This window comes from Staurois parvus, unplaced genomic scaffold (genome assembly GCF_062004578.1).
Source record: "Staurois parvus isolate SC_StPar_1 unplaced genomic scaffold, SC_StPar_1.0 ptg000081l, whole genome shotgun sequence".
NCBI lineage: Eukaryota > Metazoa > Chordata > Amphibia > Anura > Ranidae > Staurois > Staurois parvus.
Genome location: NW_028317877.1, coordinates 1,587,264 through 1,600,761, shown reverse-complemented (window position 1 = coordinate 1,600,761; position 13,498 = coordinate 1,587,264). Strand labels below are relative to the sequence as shown.

Sequence of the window (13,498 nt, the reverse complement as noted above, 5' to 3'; positions counted from 1 at the left end):
GGTGGGGATGGACTTGTAGCGAGCCGAGACCAGGTTGCGGCTCCTGAGTACACCCACCCGTGGTAGAGGAATCCACCAGAGGTTCCTGCAGGGTGAGAGCCTGATGTGAAGAGGCGGATATGCCAGGGAAAGGTGGATGGATGGCTGAGCAAGAGCGTGGTCAGACAAGCCGAGTCGGTAGCCGTGGGAGCAGTGCGGTACAAAGCAGCGGGCAGAGAATGGTTGGGTCACACGCCAGGTCAGCAACAGAAGATCAGATCCACAAGGGGGCAACCAGAAGGGAGGTCAGGCAAGCCAGGGGTCAGAGCAGGAGAGAACAGCCAGGTCAAGAACAAATCCGAGTCAGCAGGAATCACAGCAACAAGATCAGGAACACAGGGAGGCCAAACGGCACCACCTGTCAGCGCAGGGCGATTTAAATATCGCGCCCTGCGCTGTCATTTTCCACTCGTCCCCCTCCCTTATACGGACCAGATTATATGCACCCCTCAAATCTAGTTTTGTAAAAATGGTTGCAGATTTCAGTCTCTGGAAGAGTTCTGGGACCAGGGGCAGTGGATAGCGATTTTTAATCGTGACCTTGTTTAGCTCACGATAATCAATGCAGGGTTTCAGGGACTTATCCTTCTTTTCTACAAAGAAGATTCTGGCCCCTGCTGGAGAAGTGGAGGGGCGGATGAACCCCTTTTGGAGGTTCTTGTCGATGTACTCCTTGAGAACCCCTAATTCTAACTCGGACAGAGGAAAAATTTGACCGAACAGAATTTCTGAGCCAGGTAGAAGGTCAATGGGGCAGTCATATGTTCGGTGTGGAGGCAGGACGTCTGCTCCCCATTTGCTGAAGACATCCAACTGTGGTAGGCCGAAGGGACAACCTGTCTTAGATTGGAGTCTCCATCCGAGCATAGGAGGAATTGGGGAGCTGCGGGGCCCGATGAATGGCAGTGTTCCTGACAATATGGGGAGAGGAACTGAACGGAACCGGTTTCAGAATCAATGTGGGGGTTATGGGCCTGCAACCAAGGAAGTACCAGAATGACTGGGAAAAGAAGAGACGCTATAGCATCTAGTCGGAGGAACTCCCGATGATGACCTGCTACCGTAGTAGAAATAGGGGGAGTCTCCTGATCTACCAACCCCATCTTAATGCGTGAACCATCGGGCAAAAATATGTTAAGGCCCTGTTCTTTAGTCTGGAGGGGAATTTTCTGCTGATGGGCAAAGGTTAAGTCCATGAAGCAACTGCATGCTCCAGAATCAATTATAGCCGTCGCCTCCACGGTTCTTCCTGGGAGCTGGAGGGAAATAGGTATGGCTAAGTAACCGGCCTGTTTAATATTTTCAGCAGATATAGAAGAAAAAAGAGGCAGACTTACTCGCTTTCAGCAGACAGGAAGGCACCTGACCGGCTTCTCCACAGTACAGGCAGAGGTTTTTGGATCGTCTCCTCTGGTGTTCCTCGGACGGTAGAGAAGGCCGAGCCAGTCCCAACTGCATGGGCTCGTGGGTATCCACAGGTTCTGGAGTCCGGTTCCCCTCTAGCGTAGGTTGGACTGCTCCCCGGAAGGGTGCCCATGTTGTTCTTTGACCTTGGCTGGTTCTTTCAAAACTGCGTTCCCGCAGCCTGTGGTCTATCTGAATGGCCAATGAAATAAGATCCTCCAAGGACTCGGGTAGACCTACTCGGGCTAGCTCGTCTTTAAGAGCTTCGGAGAGCCCTACGCGGAATTGATGGCATAGGGCGAGGCGTCGTTTCACCAGGTATCTCCCATCCACCGTCTAAATTCTGACGCATATTCCTCTGCTGCCCGGCGGCCCTGTCTAAGGGAGTACAGGGCTGATTCTGCGGAGGCTGCCCGCTGTGGGTCATCATAAAGTATGGCCATTGCCTCAAAAAAGTCTGTCACCGTTTCTAGGTGGGAATCGTGATTCTCCATCAATCGGTGGGCCCAATCCTGGGGTTCATCCTGGGGATATTATGAATCCCACCTTGACTGACTCCGTGGAAAACGTGTGAGGCTGCAGGTTGAAATAGAGGAGACATGCGTTCCGGAAGGCCCTGAAACGTGCTCGGTCACCGCGGAAATGCTCTGGTAGTGGAACGTGGGGTTCAGCAGTAGGCAGTGCGGCTAAAGCTCCCGTGGATGGTCCGGGAGATTCCCTGGCCGGGGCAGGGGAGGCCGGGCCCTGGGAGGTGGTGACAGGTGCAGTCAACGTCTGGATGCGGTTTTTCAGATGGGTATATCCATCTTGCAGCGTCTTGATGGCTTGGGTCAGGGCCGCCAGGTGCTGGCATATGTCTTCCAATGGGGAGGGTCCTTTTCCAGACTCTGTCATGGCCGTTTGGTACTGTAAAAAACCACCTGGAGGTACCTCTAGCAGCCCACTGGTCAGGTTTCCCCAGAGCGCAGAGTCTAAGTCCCGGTCCGCTTGTTCACCAGGGCCCCTGATGGTGGGGATGGACTTGTAGCGAACCGAGACCAGGTCGCGGCTTCTGAGTACACCCACCCGTGGTAGAGGAATCCACCAGAGGTTCCTGCAGGGTGAGAGCCTGATGTGAAGAGGCGGATATGCCAGGGAAAGGTGGATGGATGAGCAAGAACGTGGTCAGACAAGCCGAGTCGGTAGCCGTGGGAGCAGTGCGGTACAAAGCAGCGGGCAGAGAATGGTCGGGTCACACGCCAGGTCAGCAACAGAAGATCAGATCCACAAGGGGGCATCCAGAAGGGAGGTCAGGCAAGCCAGGGGTCAGAGCAGGAGAGAACGGCCAGGTCAAGAACAAATCCGAGTCAGCAGGAATCACAGCAACAAGATCAGGAACACAGGGAGACTAAACGGCACCACCTGTCAGCGCAGGGCGATTTAAATATCGCGCACTGCGCTGTCATTGGTGCCAGGCGCGCACCCGCGGCTCCAAGTGCGCATGCGCGGGTCCCGTCTCCGCCGTGGCCGGCCAGGACCTAGTGCCCGTACACTAGCGTGAACGGGCACAGTGCCCCTGCGCCGAGCCGCGGATCGTGGCGGCTCCTGACGCGCACCCTAGGAATGATACAGAGAATGCAGTGCCAATGTCACTGTACACCCCCACCACCACCAACATTGCAAGAAAAGAAGGAAGGAGACCCAGGAATGTTATTTGAACAGAATGAAGACAGCTTCAAAAAAGATATGTGAACAAAAAAAAAAGCAGTGGTGGTGTTCCCAGGTGGGAAGAGGCATACTACTGTGGGGTGTGGTACATATGACTTTTTAACTGCAATCCAAAAATAGTGAGTGAGACAAACTCACAATAAACAATTACATTTTAAATCCTTGCTTGTCAGGATATTACTTGGCCATAATTTTTTGTGCATTTAAAGATATTAGTAGAAATTCAGCAGCTTCGCAAGTATTTGCAATGCCTTATTAGAGATAAAAAGTATCCAATTTTCTTAAAACTGTGCAGTTATATACCGTGCAACACCTAATATGCTTTTGTACCTACCTGAGTACTTAATACAACCAACGGTTGGCCTGTTCGATAAAGTTATCTTTCTTTGAAGCTTGCTGGGTGCGGCAGAATCCATTGGGTATTCTTTTTTAATTTCACTGCAACAATACAAGAAATATAAATATTTAAAAAAAATCAGCCATCCACCTGCTGCAACTTAGAGAGTTTGCGAAAGAAGACCATATAGCAGCCTTGCAAATATAAGAAACAAAAAAGCAAAAAAAGACCCATGAAAAACCATATATCTAATAGAGTGTACCTTGACTTAAAGGGGGAACCCAATCTTAGGCAGACCATCACCCGAGCTTATGGTCTCAAAGTGCCCTAGAGATCGTGAAGCTGGCAGCTTGTGAAACTCTTCATAGATCATCAAAAACAACAAAAAGAAATCAGTGTGTCCGAAAGAAGCAGTGGTTGAGAGATAGACACCAGTTTGTCCTTATGGAAAAACCAGAAAGGGTTTCCTGCAGGATAAAACCACCAATTCTACACTTGCCTAGCAAAGATGAAGGCTACAAGACATGCCACAGGTGTTAGTAGAGAGAGGAAAATATTTAATGGTTTTAAACAGCAGTTTCTACATTGCAGAGGGAACCAGATTCAAACTACACAGGGTCATGGGAAGCTACTTGAGAGACCTCCTGTACAAATGTATCAGAATAGAATGGGCAGATATTTTGCCCTTGATAATACTGAAAGCCAAATGCTGGTTCAGACCCAGCTGCAGGAGGGAGAGGATTCGTCCAATATAGAAACATTTAAGACAGAAGCCCAGAGACAAACATCAAGTGATATATACAGTTTTGTTCAAAATAATAGCAATCAGACATCACTAACCTGGTCAATCACTGTTTTTGGTAGAAATGATATTTCTACATGGCAAATAATTTACTAGCAGGTGTAGTAGAGTAATAGAAATCCAACAGACCCAACAGTCATGACATGCATGCTGCTGATTCTGTGTAATTCAATCACTAATTGATAGGGGCATGTTCAAAATAATAGCAGTATGGAGTTCTATTAGTGAGGTCATTCATTCTTTGAAAAACAGGTGTCAATTATTGCCCTTATTTAAGGAAGGAAGGCAGCAAATGTTGTACATGCTGGTTACAGTGCATTTCTCTCTGAAATTCTGAGGAAAATGGGTCGTTACAGACATTGTTCAGAAGAACAGCGTACCTTGATTAAAAAGTTGATTGGAGAGGGAAAAACATATAAAGAAGTGCAGAAAATGATAGGCTGCTCAGCTAAAATGATCGCAAATGCTTTAAAATGGCAACCAAAACCTGAAAGACGTGGAAGAAAGCAAAAAAAACTACCATTTGAATGGATAGAAGAATAGCCAAAATGGCAAGGACTCAGCCAACAATCAGCTCCGGGAAGATCAAAGAAGGTGTAAAGTTACCTGTGAGTACTGTTACAATTAGAAGACGCCTATGTGAAGCCAAGCTAGCTGCAAAAAGCCCCCGCAAAGTCCCACTGTTGAAAAAAAGACGTGCTGAAGAGGATGCAATTTGCCAAAGAGCACATTGACTGGCCTAAAGAGAAATGGCGCAACATTTTGTGGACTGATGAAAGTAAGATTGTTCTTTTTGGGTCTAGTGGCCGGAGACAGTTTGTCAGACGACCCGCAAACACTGAATTCAAGCCACAGTACACTGTGAAGACAGTGAAGCATGGTTGCGCAAGCATCATGATATGGGGATGTTTCTCATACTGCGGTGTTGGGCGTATTTATCACATACCAGGGATCATGGATCAGTTTGAATACATCAGAATACTTGAAGAGGTCATGCTGCCTTATGCTGAAGAGGAAATGCCCTTGAAATGGGTGTTCCAACAAGACAACGACCCCAAACACACCAGTAAACGTGCAACATCTTGGTTCCAGACCAACAAGATTGACGTTATGGAGTGGCCAGCCCAATCCCCGCATCTTAATCCAATAGAAAACTTGTGGGGTGACATCAAAAATGCAGTTTCTGAGGCAAAACCAAGAAATAGAGAAGAACTGTGGAATGTAGTCCAATCATCCTGGGCTGGACTACCTGTTCACAGGTGCCAGAAGTTGGTTGACTCCATGCAACACAGATGTACAGCAGTTCTCAGAAACAGTGCTTATACAACTAAATATTCATTAAGTCATTCAAAGGAAAGCAAAATCTTCAAACATTTTCAGTTTATATAGTAAATGTTTGAGTTTGTAAAGAAGAATACAAACACTGCTATTTTTTTGAACAGTCTAATATTCACTTTTCTTCAATTTTTTTTAGAGGAACAACACAAATTTGATATATTTTTCTTCATGTTTTGATTTGAAATAGAATGTGTAGTGTTCCCAATGCATTTGTGTGTATGGAAATAAAAGCTATTAGAACTATTTTGAGCTTTATTCACTTTTTTCAACACACTGCTATTATTTTGAACACAACTGTACCTTCTACATTTGATGATAGACCTTACAAGAAGTAGCCTTCCTAGCTTTTAGCATTTTAGGAATACCAGATTCAGAGATGCTCCTCTCTTAAAACCTGGGTTTCAACAGCTATTCTGTTAAAGCCAGCAACTCTGAAGTAAGATAGTAAATCAGTCCTTGATTTTGTGGTAGAGCCCATGGAGTGTCTACCAGGAGTCTTACAGGGTTGATGCGACTCATCTGCTTGGGACAGTCTGGAGCACTGAGGATCACCAGAATGTCCTATATTTCGATCCTATGAAAGGTAAGGTAAGTGCACTCAGATGGGTGAAAGCTCAAGCTCAGTATTTTCAACTTTCTTTTTTGTACGGTATCATCAAACAAGTGATCAGCTCCTCATAAGCAATAGAAAGTCCACATTTATTATGCATCATTTATTAAAATGCATAGCAATCATATATTAGCTGGTGTTGTCTAAAAATCTTAAGAATTAAAATACCAGTCTAAGGAAGCTACTTAGTTCAAATACTGCAAGGCTCAGAACTAATTATCATTAGGTACCATTTATTAAAATCCATAATGACCAAACAATACTTGGTAAAAAATGCCAGTCTAAGGCAGCTGTTTAGGTCAAAAACTCTAAGGCTCAGATCCCATTCAAAAAATCTTATGCAGACTTTGTATATTATGCAAATTTTATGTACAAGTACTAATCTGCATTTTGATGTTTCACAAGCTCAGGGATACAGAAAAAAAAAAGGGGGGGGGGGTGACAGGGGCATTCCCTTGCAGGCATCAAGAGTAATAGATACCAGTAAGGCAGCCAGGGCCACCAGAGTCGGTAAAAGCTATACAGAGCTCAGTGGACACATCAAAGCGTTAGTCCTCTGCAATGCTTGCATATTAGAATGGGGCACCTGCAGTATTACCAACTGGTGTCACAACATGGAGGAAAAGAAAGACAAAAAAAAGGGGGGGGGTGCTGGCTGGGGGAGAAGTGATAGGGGTCAGTAGAGAGGGAAAAGAAGGGGAGTAGGGGAGAAGAAAAGAGGGAGTAATAGAGAAGAGTATAGGGTGGAAAAAGAGAGGTGGGAGGTACCTCGGAGAGTCGCTGCAACTCAATGACTTAGTTTTGAAACAGTGAGAGAGTGGAAAAAATGAAATATAATCATATTTGAAGTGCTCTCATATCAGATTGACAATAATCTATCCATGGAGACCAGATCTTCAAGAACTTATCCTTCTTATCTTTCAATATGGCTGTCAATTTTTCATTGACCATGAAGCCAGTCAGGCGATGTTTGACTTCCTGGAAGCTGAGGATGGGTGACTTCCAAGAGTGAGCAATGGTTTGCTTAGTAGCGATAAACAAGAATGTGATCAATTTAGCGTGTTTTTTACGAACTGCTGTATGGGTTTAAGCAATAGTGTCTCAACTGGGTCTTTTTGCAAAGTACAGTGGAGAAGCATATTTATCAAGGAATACACCCTGATCCAGAGTCTACGCACTCTCAGGCAGGTCCACCAGATGTGAGTCATTGTGCCCTCTTGTCCACACAACTGAAAGCAGAAAGGTGAGTGGCCAGGTACAAATTTAAAGATACGGGTCGGTGTAAGATACCAAAGCATAAGTACTTTATATGGGTTTTCGACTGCAAGTACATTTCTTGTGCAGGTGGCTCTGGAAGACTGGAAGGATCCCTAATAGCCTTACATTCTTCATCTGCAATGGCTACTCCTAGGTCTCACTCCCAGTTCATCATGTAAATTGTTGGATGTAACAAAAGAGTTCCCCTGATGGCACCTCATGTGTGTTACGAAAATAGTTGAAAGACTTGATACCTTTAGAATCTAGCAGAGAATAGACTTTGGTAAATTCTTTTTGGGTCCACCAAGAAAATCAAACTTTAAGAGAATGGGATAATTACTTCCTTTATAGTGGCAGCGCAAGCCACATGGAAAAGAGCATCAATTTTTATTGGAGAGTGATCATTATTAACATATAGGATGCCAAACAGAGAAAGTGAATGTCAGAACAAACACCAAACTGAACAAAGATAGCATAAACAAAGTGTGACTAACCTGTATCAAATAGAAAAGCACAAAACACATGTTGCTCACTTGCATTCACATTACGATGTGAGCTTGTGGGTATCAGTCTTCTCAAGTCACACTACAAATCATTAGAGCCCCCTCTAGCTGCAGCCTAGTAATAGCATTACTAAGAGGTTTATTCAATTTATTTCTACATTCACATAAGTTAGCAAGACCAGAGCTGGGACTGGGAAAAAAGGAAACAGAAATGGTGTAATAGGATATAGGGTACTGGATACAAGGTACATGATACAGGATAAAGGCAATGATCAGGATAATCAGCAATCAGTTATATGGCTAACAGCCAAAACACTGAAGCACTGATGAAAGTCATGGGAGGAGTTATTTACCTTTCCAACAGCCAGTATCAGGGGAAACCTAATTACTGAGATCTGTGCCTGCTGGGAGACACCTGCTGGTGGCCACCAGAACTGAACCCATCAGCTCTGACAACCAGGGTGCCACTAGCAGGTGATCCAGCACCCAAAACAAGCACATAAGTAGCTTAAAAAAGATCTCAGTACAGGGATGGGCCTTATCATTTCTGAAAACTGTCAAGTAGTTTAACATGAGAAAGGATATGTCTGAATGGACATCAAAGTTTGTATGCCCATAGCTTCAGTCAAGAACACCAGACTAATGGTAACATACAATTGCACATATATGGTAAAAAAAGACTGAGGTTTTTTTGGGAGTATGACACTATTCTCTGTGAACCTTTCTAGCAATGCTTGATATCATAAATAAAGACTGAGGTTTTTTTTGGGAGTATGAAACTATTCTCTGTGAACCTTTATAGCAATGCCGTTACTGAATTGGACCTTGTAAATTCACATCACCCATAATTAGAAAACATACACCTTGTCACCGGGATGTTTCACTTAAGTCCTTGAAATGTTGAATAAAAGCAGTCCATTTCCTGGAATGCATTAGTGCACATAAAATTGTAGTAGAAAAATAAGTAGGCAGAGTACCCAAAGAGGTATTAGTACCCCAGTTTCTCTCAGCTAACAGTTCCTGGATGTATGCTCAGACTTTTCTCTAGTGATTCTCACTCATCACAGACTGAAAGAGCACCCACCCATGCAGAGGTTCCTGTGTTTTCTCTGTACCATGTGACTGTAGCAATAGACCAGTGGAGGTTCTAGTGTTACTTAGTGTCTCCAACTCATACCCCATCACCTCGGGGTAGCACAAGTTAGGCCCCAGCTGCTTCTCAGTTGTCAAACATGGGGCTGAACACTCAAGGCCCTAGAACAGGACCAGGATCCTTAAGGCATAACTCCTCCAAAACACTAAAGGCTCTGGATAATTTTCAGGTTGCCTGACCGAAACGGCTGGGCATCAAACCAATCTAGAAGAATTCTAAACAGCAACCATGCAAAATCCATCAGCAGTAATAATTACCTTGTGACTTCCTTCCTTCCCCCTGGAAGCTGGCTTTTTTTGAAGTTCGTTTTTGGTGAAAACATTTTCATTCTGAAATAGTAATAGAAAAACACAATGTTATTATTTGATTTTGAAAACTAAATATTGGTAACTAGAGGTGAACATTAGAAAGATAATGTTGAAGTGAAGGCTCCATGACTAAAAATTAATGAAACACCAGATGAATACATATTAAAACAAGGTCAATATGTCATTGAGTCATTTGCAGGATGTAGCAGAGTGCCTCAAAGGGAGCCTGGAAAAGTCCATTTTGGGATTTACTTATCTCCCTTTTGGCAATTTAGACTCACCAGGGACACACAGTCAGTGCTCTAGAGCATGGGGAACAGACAGGTTGGGGTTTATTTACTAAAGCTGGAGAGTCCAAAATCAGACTCCCTTCTGCATAGAAACCAATCAGCTTCCAGGTTTCATTGCCAAAGCTTCATTGAACAAGCTGAGGTTAGAAGCTGATTGGTTTCTATGCAGAAGGGAGTCTGATTTTGGACTCTCCAGCTTTAGTAAATAAACCCCGTTGTGTCTGTGAGAGCTGAACGCTGGTGAAAAGCAAACTGTATGTTGAGACTGACAAGCATTAGGCTTGTACAGCCTGAAAGTTAGGACTTTGTATGTTGTTAGTGCCAGGACTTTTGTGGAAGACTATACACAACCTGTAAATGGCCTTGTATATAGCACAATAAACACACCGTTGTGTGCCAGTCACTACATCACTGGACTGGTGTCTGTGCCTGAAAGTGTGCTCACCCCAAGAAGTAATGTGCATGCTTTCTGTCCCTAGCTCACAAGGGTCATAGGGTAGTAATGTGTGATGCTTATACTGATCAGATTATTGCTACATAGTTAAAAAGGTTGAAAAAAGTCTGATGATCAAGTTCAGATCCAAAACAAATCCGTCTGCACAACTGTTACAAATTGTGTTGCACAGGAGTAAAAAAAGAACTGCCTGACCCCCTAAAGGGCAACCGATCATTTCCATGGATCAAAATTGTGTTCTGAAATTAAGCATCAAAGTTTTATAGGATGCTCAAAGGATTTGATTATCCTGTCATCATCCCATGTCTGTTCCCATTCTTACACATTTGTGTTGGGAGCACTGGAATATTATTTGCACTCATTTGAACCTCAGCTTATTTTAACCCCTCCCAGTCTGAAACATTTACCAGAACATTTACTGTATGTAAACGTGGTTATTAGAAGCATATTAATTGTGCTTTCAAACCCTAACCTGATTGGATCTTGGACTCTCTAAATTTGTATTACCACCCTTGGCCTCAACATTTGCACATTTAATGCCTATTGCCTTTAATTCAGAACACATCCATCTGTCCCAGTACTGGCTTGATGACATTCTCAGAATTGCTGAGTGACACACAAATTGCCACATTGCATTCTAGTCTTCTGGCTCTTTCCCTATTCCATGTGCATCAATCTAAGCAAAAATCCACTGCCATAATCCAAGCTATAAGCCTAGATCATCACAGCACTGGACAGTCTACCTATAGCTCATTTGGAGGTATACTGTATGCTTGCCATCTGGGGCAATTTTGACATTTTTCACATGTTAAATCAGCATTTGCTAGAAAATTACTTAAAACCTCCAAAATGATATGATTTCTGCAAGCAGACACTGCAAAATAAAATGGTCGTTGTTGCAATTTTTGCTTTGGTGCTTCTTCCTCCAAGTGCCTCCGTGGCAACCAGAGTGCAATGAGGGAATCTGTGTATGCACACTCCAAAGCCAGGCTGTGTGCATCCTTAGACACATACAGCGCCATTAAGCTCACATGAGTTTATCTGATCGCAGCAGGAGCCTAGGGCTTCCGTTGCTTTCAGTATCTTCTGTGGGACTAGGAAGTGAGAGGAGTGGTGCTGCAGCTAGGACACCCACATGGAAGAGAAACATATTTCCAATATATTTAGAAATAAATTATATATGTGACATATATTTACAATATATTGGCCAATGCTAATATATTTTAACATGTATTCCAAAAAATGTAAATATATATTCTAAAGGCATATATTTTTAAAATATATTTTTAGATTTTTCTTAACATATAAAAAAGTCATTTTAATAAAATTTTTTACATATATTTGTAAATGTATTCCAAAAATGTAGATTAAATGTATTTTCAAAGACACATATTTGAAAATTTATTTTTAAAAATATTTTTCATATATTTTTTAATGTATAAAAAATTAATTTCAACATACTATATATATACATGTATATTTGAAATATATTGAATATGGCCAAAACTGTATTTCAAATATATTATATATGTCAATATATTTGGGAAGAATATTTTTAAAATATATTTAAATGTAAAATATATTTTTCTTCCACGTGAGCAGTGATGGACTCAGGTAAGTGTTTAGGGATGGGGGGGGAGGGGGGGTAGAGCAGGTAAAGAATGCATTAAGGTAAAAATAGTTTTGAGTTTAGAACCACTTTAATACTCATCAAACTACTGGAGGGGTTTAACAAATGTTCAAAGAGCCAGTGTTAACTTTGACGTCAAATTTAGATTTCATTTTAGTCATAGTCTTTTGACTAAAGTGCCATTTTAATGCACATATTTTTGTCATTGAATTGTTTTAGTCTTATTTTTTTTTTTTTTAGTTTTAGTCTTATTTTTTTTTTGTTTTTATAGTCATATTTTAGTAGACTAAAATCTCAGTACATTTTTGTCAACTAAAATCTCCAGTATCATAAACACAAAAATATTGCTTTTTGACCAACAGAAGTGCAACTTTGAAATATATAAAAAAAACAAACAAAACAAAACTGTAAACTCTATTGGCTGTAATGCTATTGCACATATTAACTAAATATAAAAACTTTAACAGTTCTCTGTTAATAGCGAAAACAAGTATCAAGTAACATCTTTATAAATACAATCATGTTTTGTAAACAAACAGGAATATTGCTTTTTGACCACTGTTAACCACTTCTGGACCGCCTCACTTGCATCTATGCTGGCAGGGCAGCCACTCTGCGCTGTATTCATTCTTCCGGGTTGGGGGCGGGCGCGCCTGCCACACTGGCTGTGCTGTGATTTGACACAGCACAAGTTGATCAGGTTTGATGGATGGCTGGGACCTGCTGATTGGATCAGCGAATCACAAAACAGTGCCCAGTGTTGATAAACAGTACTGGCACTGTATGCTGAGAAGCAATCTTGCCTTTCCCTTTTTTCCTTGCAAGGCAGGAATTGGATATACAGTTGGGTCCATATATATTTGGACACATGCACAATTTTCTTACTTTTGGCTCTGTATGCCATCAGAACAAATTAAAACAAAACAGTCCAAATTAATATATCAAGCACAAATTTTAGAAACTGCAACCATTTTTATACACAGTCCCTCCATTTTCAGAGGCTCAAATGTAATTGGACAAATGGATATAATCATTAATGTACATTTTTAATATTATATTGAGAATCCTTTACTGGCAATGACTGCCTGAAGTGTGGAACCTATGGACATCTATTACCAAAGACGGAACCCATGGACATTACCAAAGACTGATGCTTTGCCAGGCTCTAACTGCAGCTGTCTTCAGTTGTTCTTTGTTTGTGGGTCTTTCTGCCTTTAGTTTTGCCTTCAGCCCAATTGAGCATGCATTTCATTAAATACATGCTCAATTGGGTTGAGTTCAGGTGATTGACTCGGCCATTGCAGAATATTCCACTTCTTTTCCTTCAAAAGCTCCTGGGTTGCTTTTGCAGTGTGTTTTGGATCATTGTCCATCTGTACTGTGAAGCGCCGTCCAATCAACTCTGCTGCATTTGGCTGAATCTGGGCTGACAGTATATCTCTAAACACTGCAGAATTCATCTGGCTGCTTCTGTCTTCTGTCACATCATCAATAAACACCAATGATCCAGTGCCACTGGAAGCCATGCATACCCATGCCATCACACTGCCTCCAACATGTTTTACAGATGACGTTGTGTGCTTTGGATCATGAGCTGTTCCAAGCCTTCTCCACACGTTTTTCTTCCCGTCATTCTGGTACAGATTAATCTTAGTTTCATCTGTCC

At 42.5% G+C, this 13,498-nt stretch overlaps 1 protein-coding gene across 1 annotated transcript in view; it reads right to left on the bottom strand.

Moving 5' to 3' along the window:
• WDR27 (WD repeat domain 27) overlaps nucleotides 1-13,498 on the bottom strand; it is a 425,210-nt gene that overhangs the window by 339,571 nt on the left and 72,141 nt on the right. Inside the window, exons 15-16 of the mRNA XM_089669697.1 lie at nucleotides 9,408-9,479; nucleotides 3,485-3,588 (exon numbers count right to left, since the gene is read on the bottom strand). Coding sequence (XP_089525823.1) covers nucleotides 3,485-3,588; nucleotides 9,408-9,479 — 176 coding nt within the window. The remainder of the gene's footprint in view (nucleotides 1-3,484; nucleotides 3,589-9,407; nucleotides 9,480-13,498) is intronic.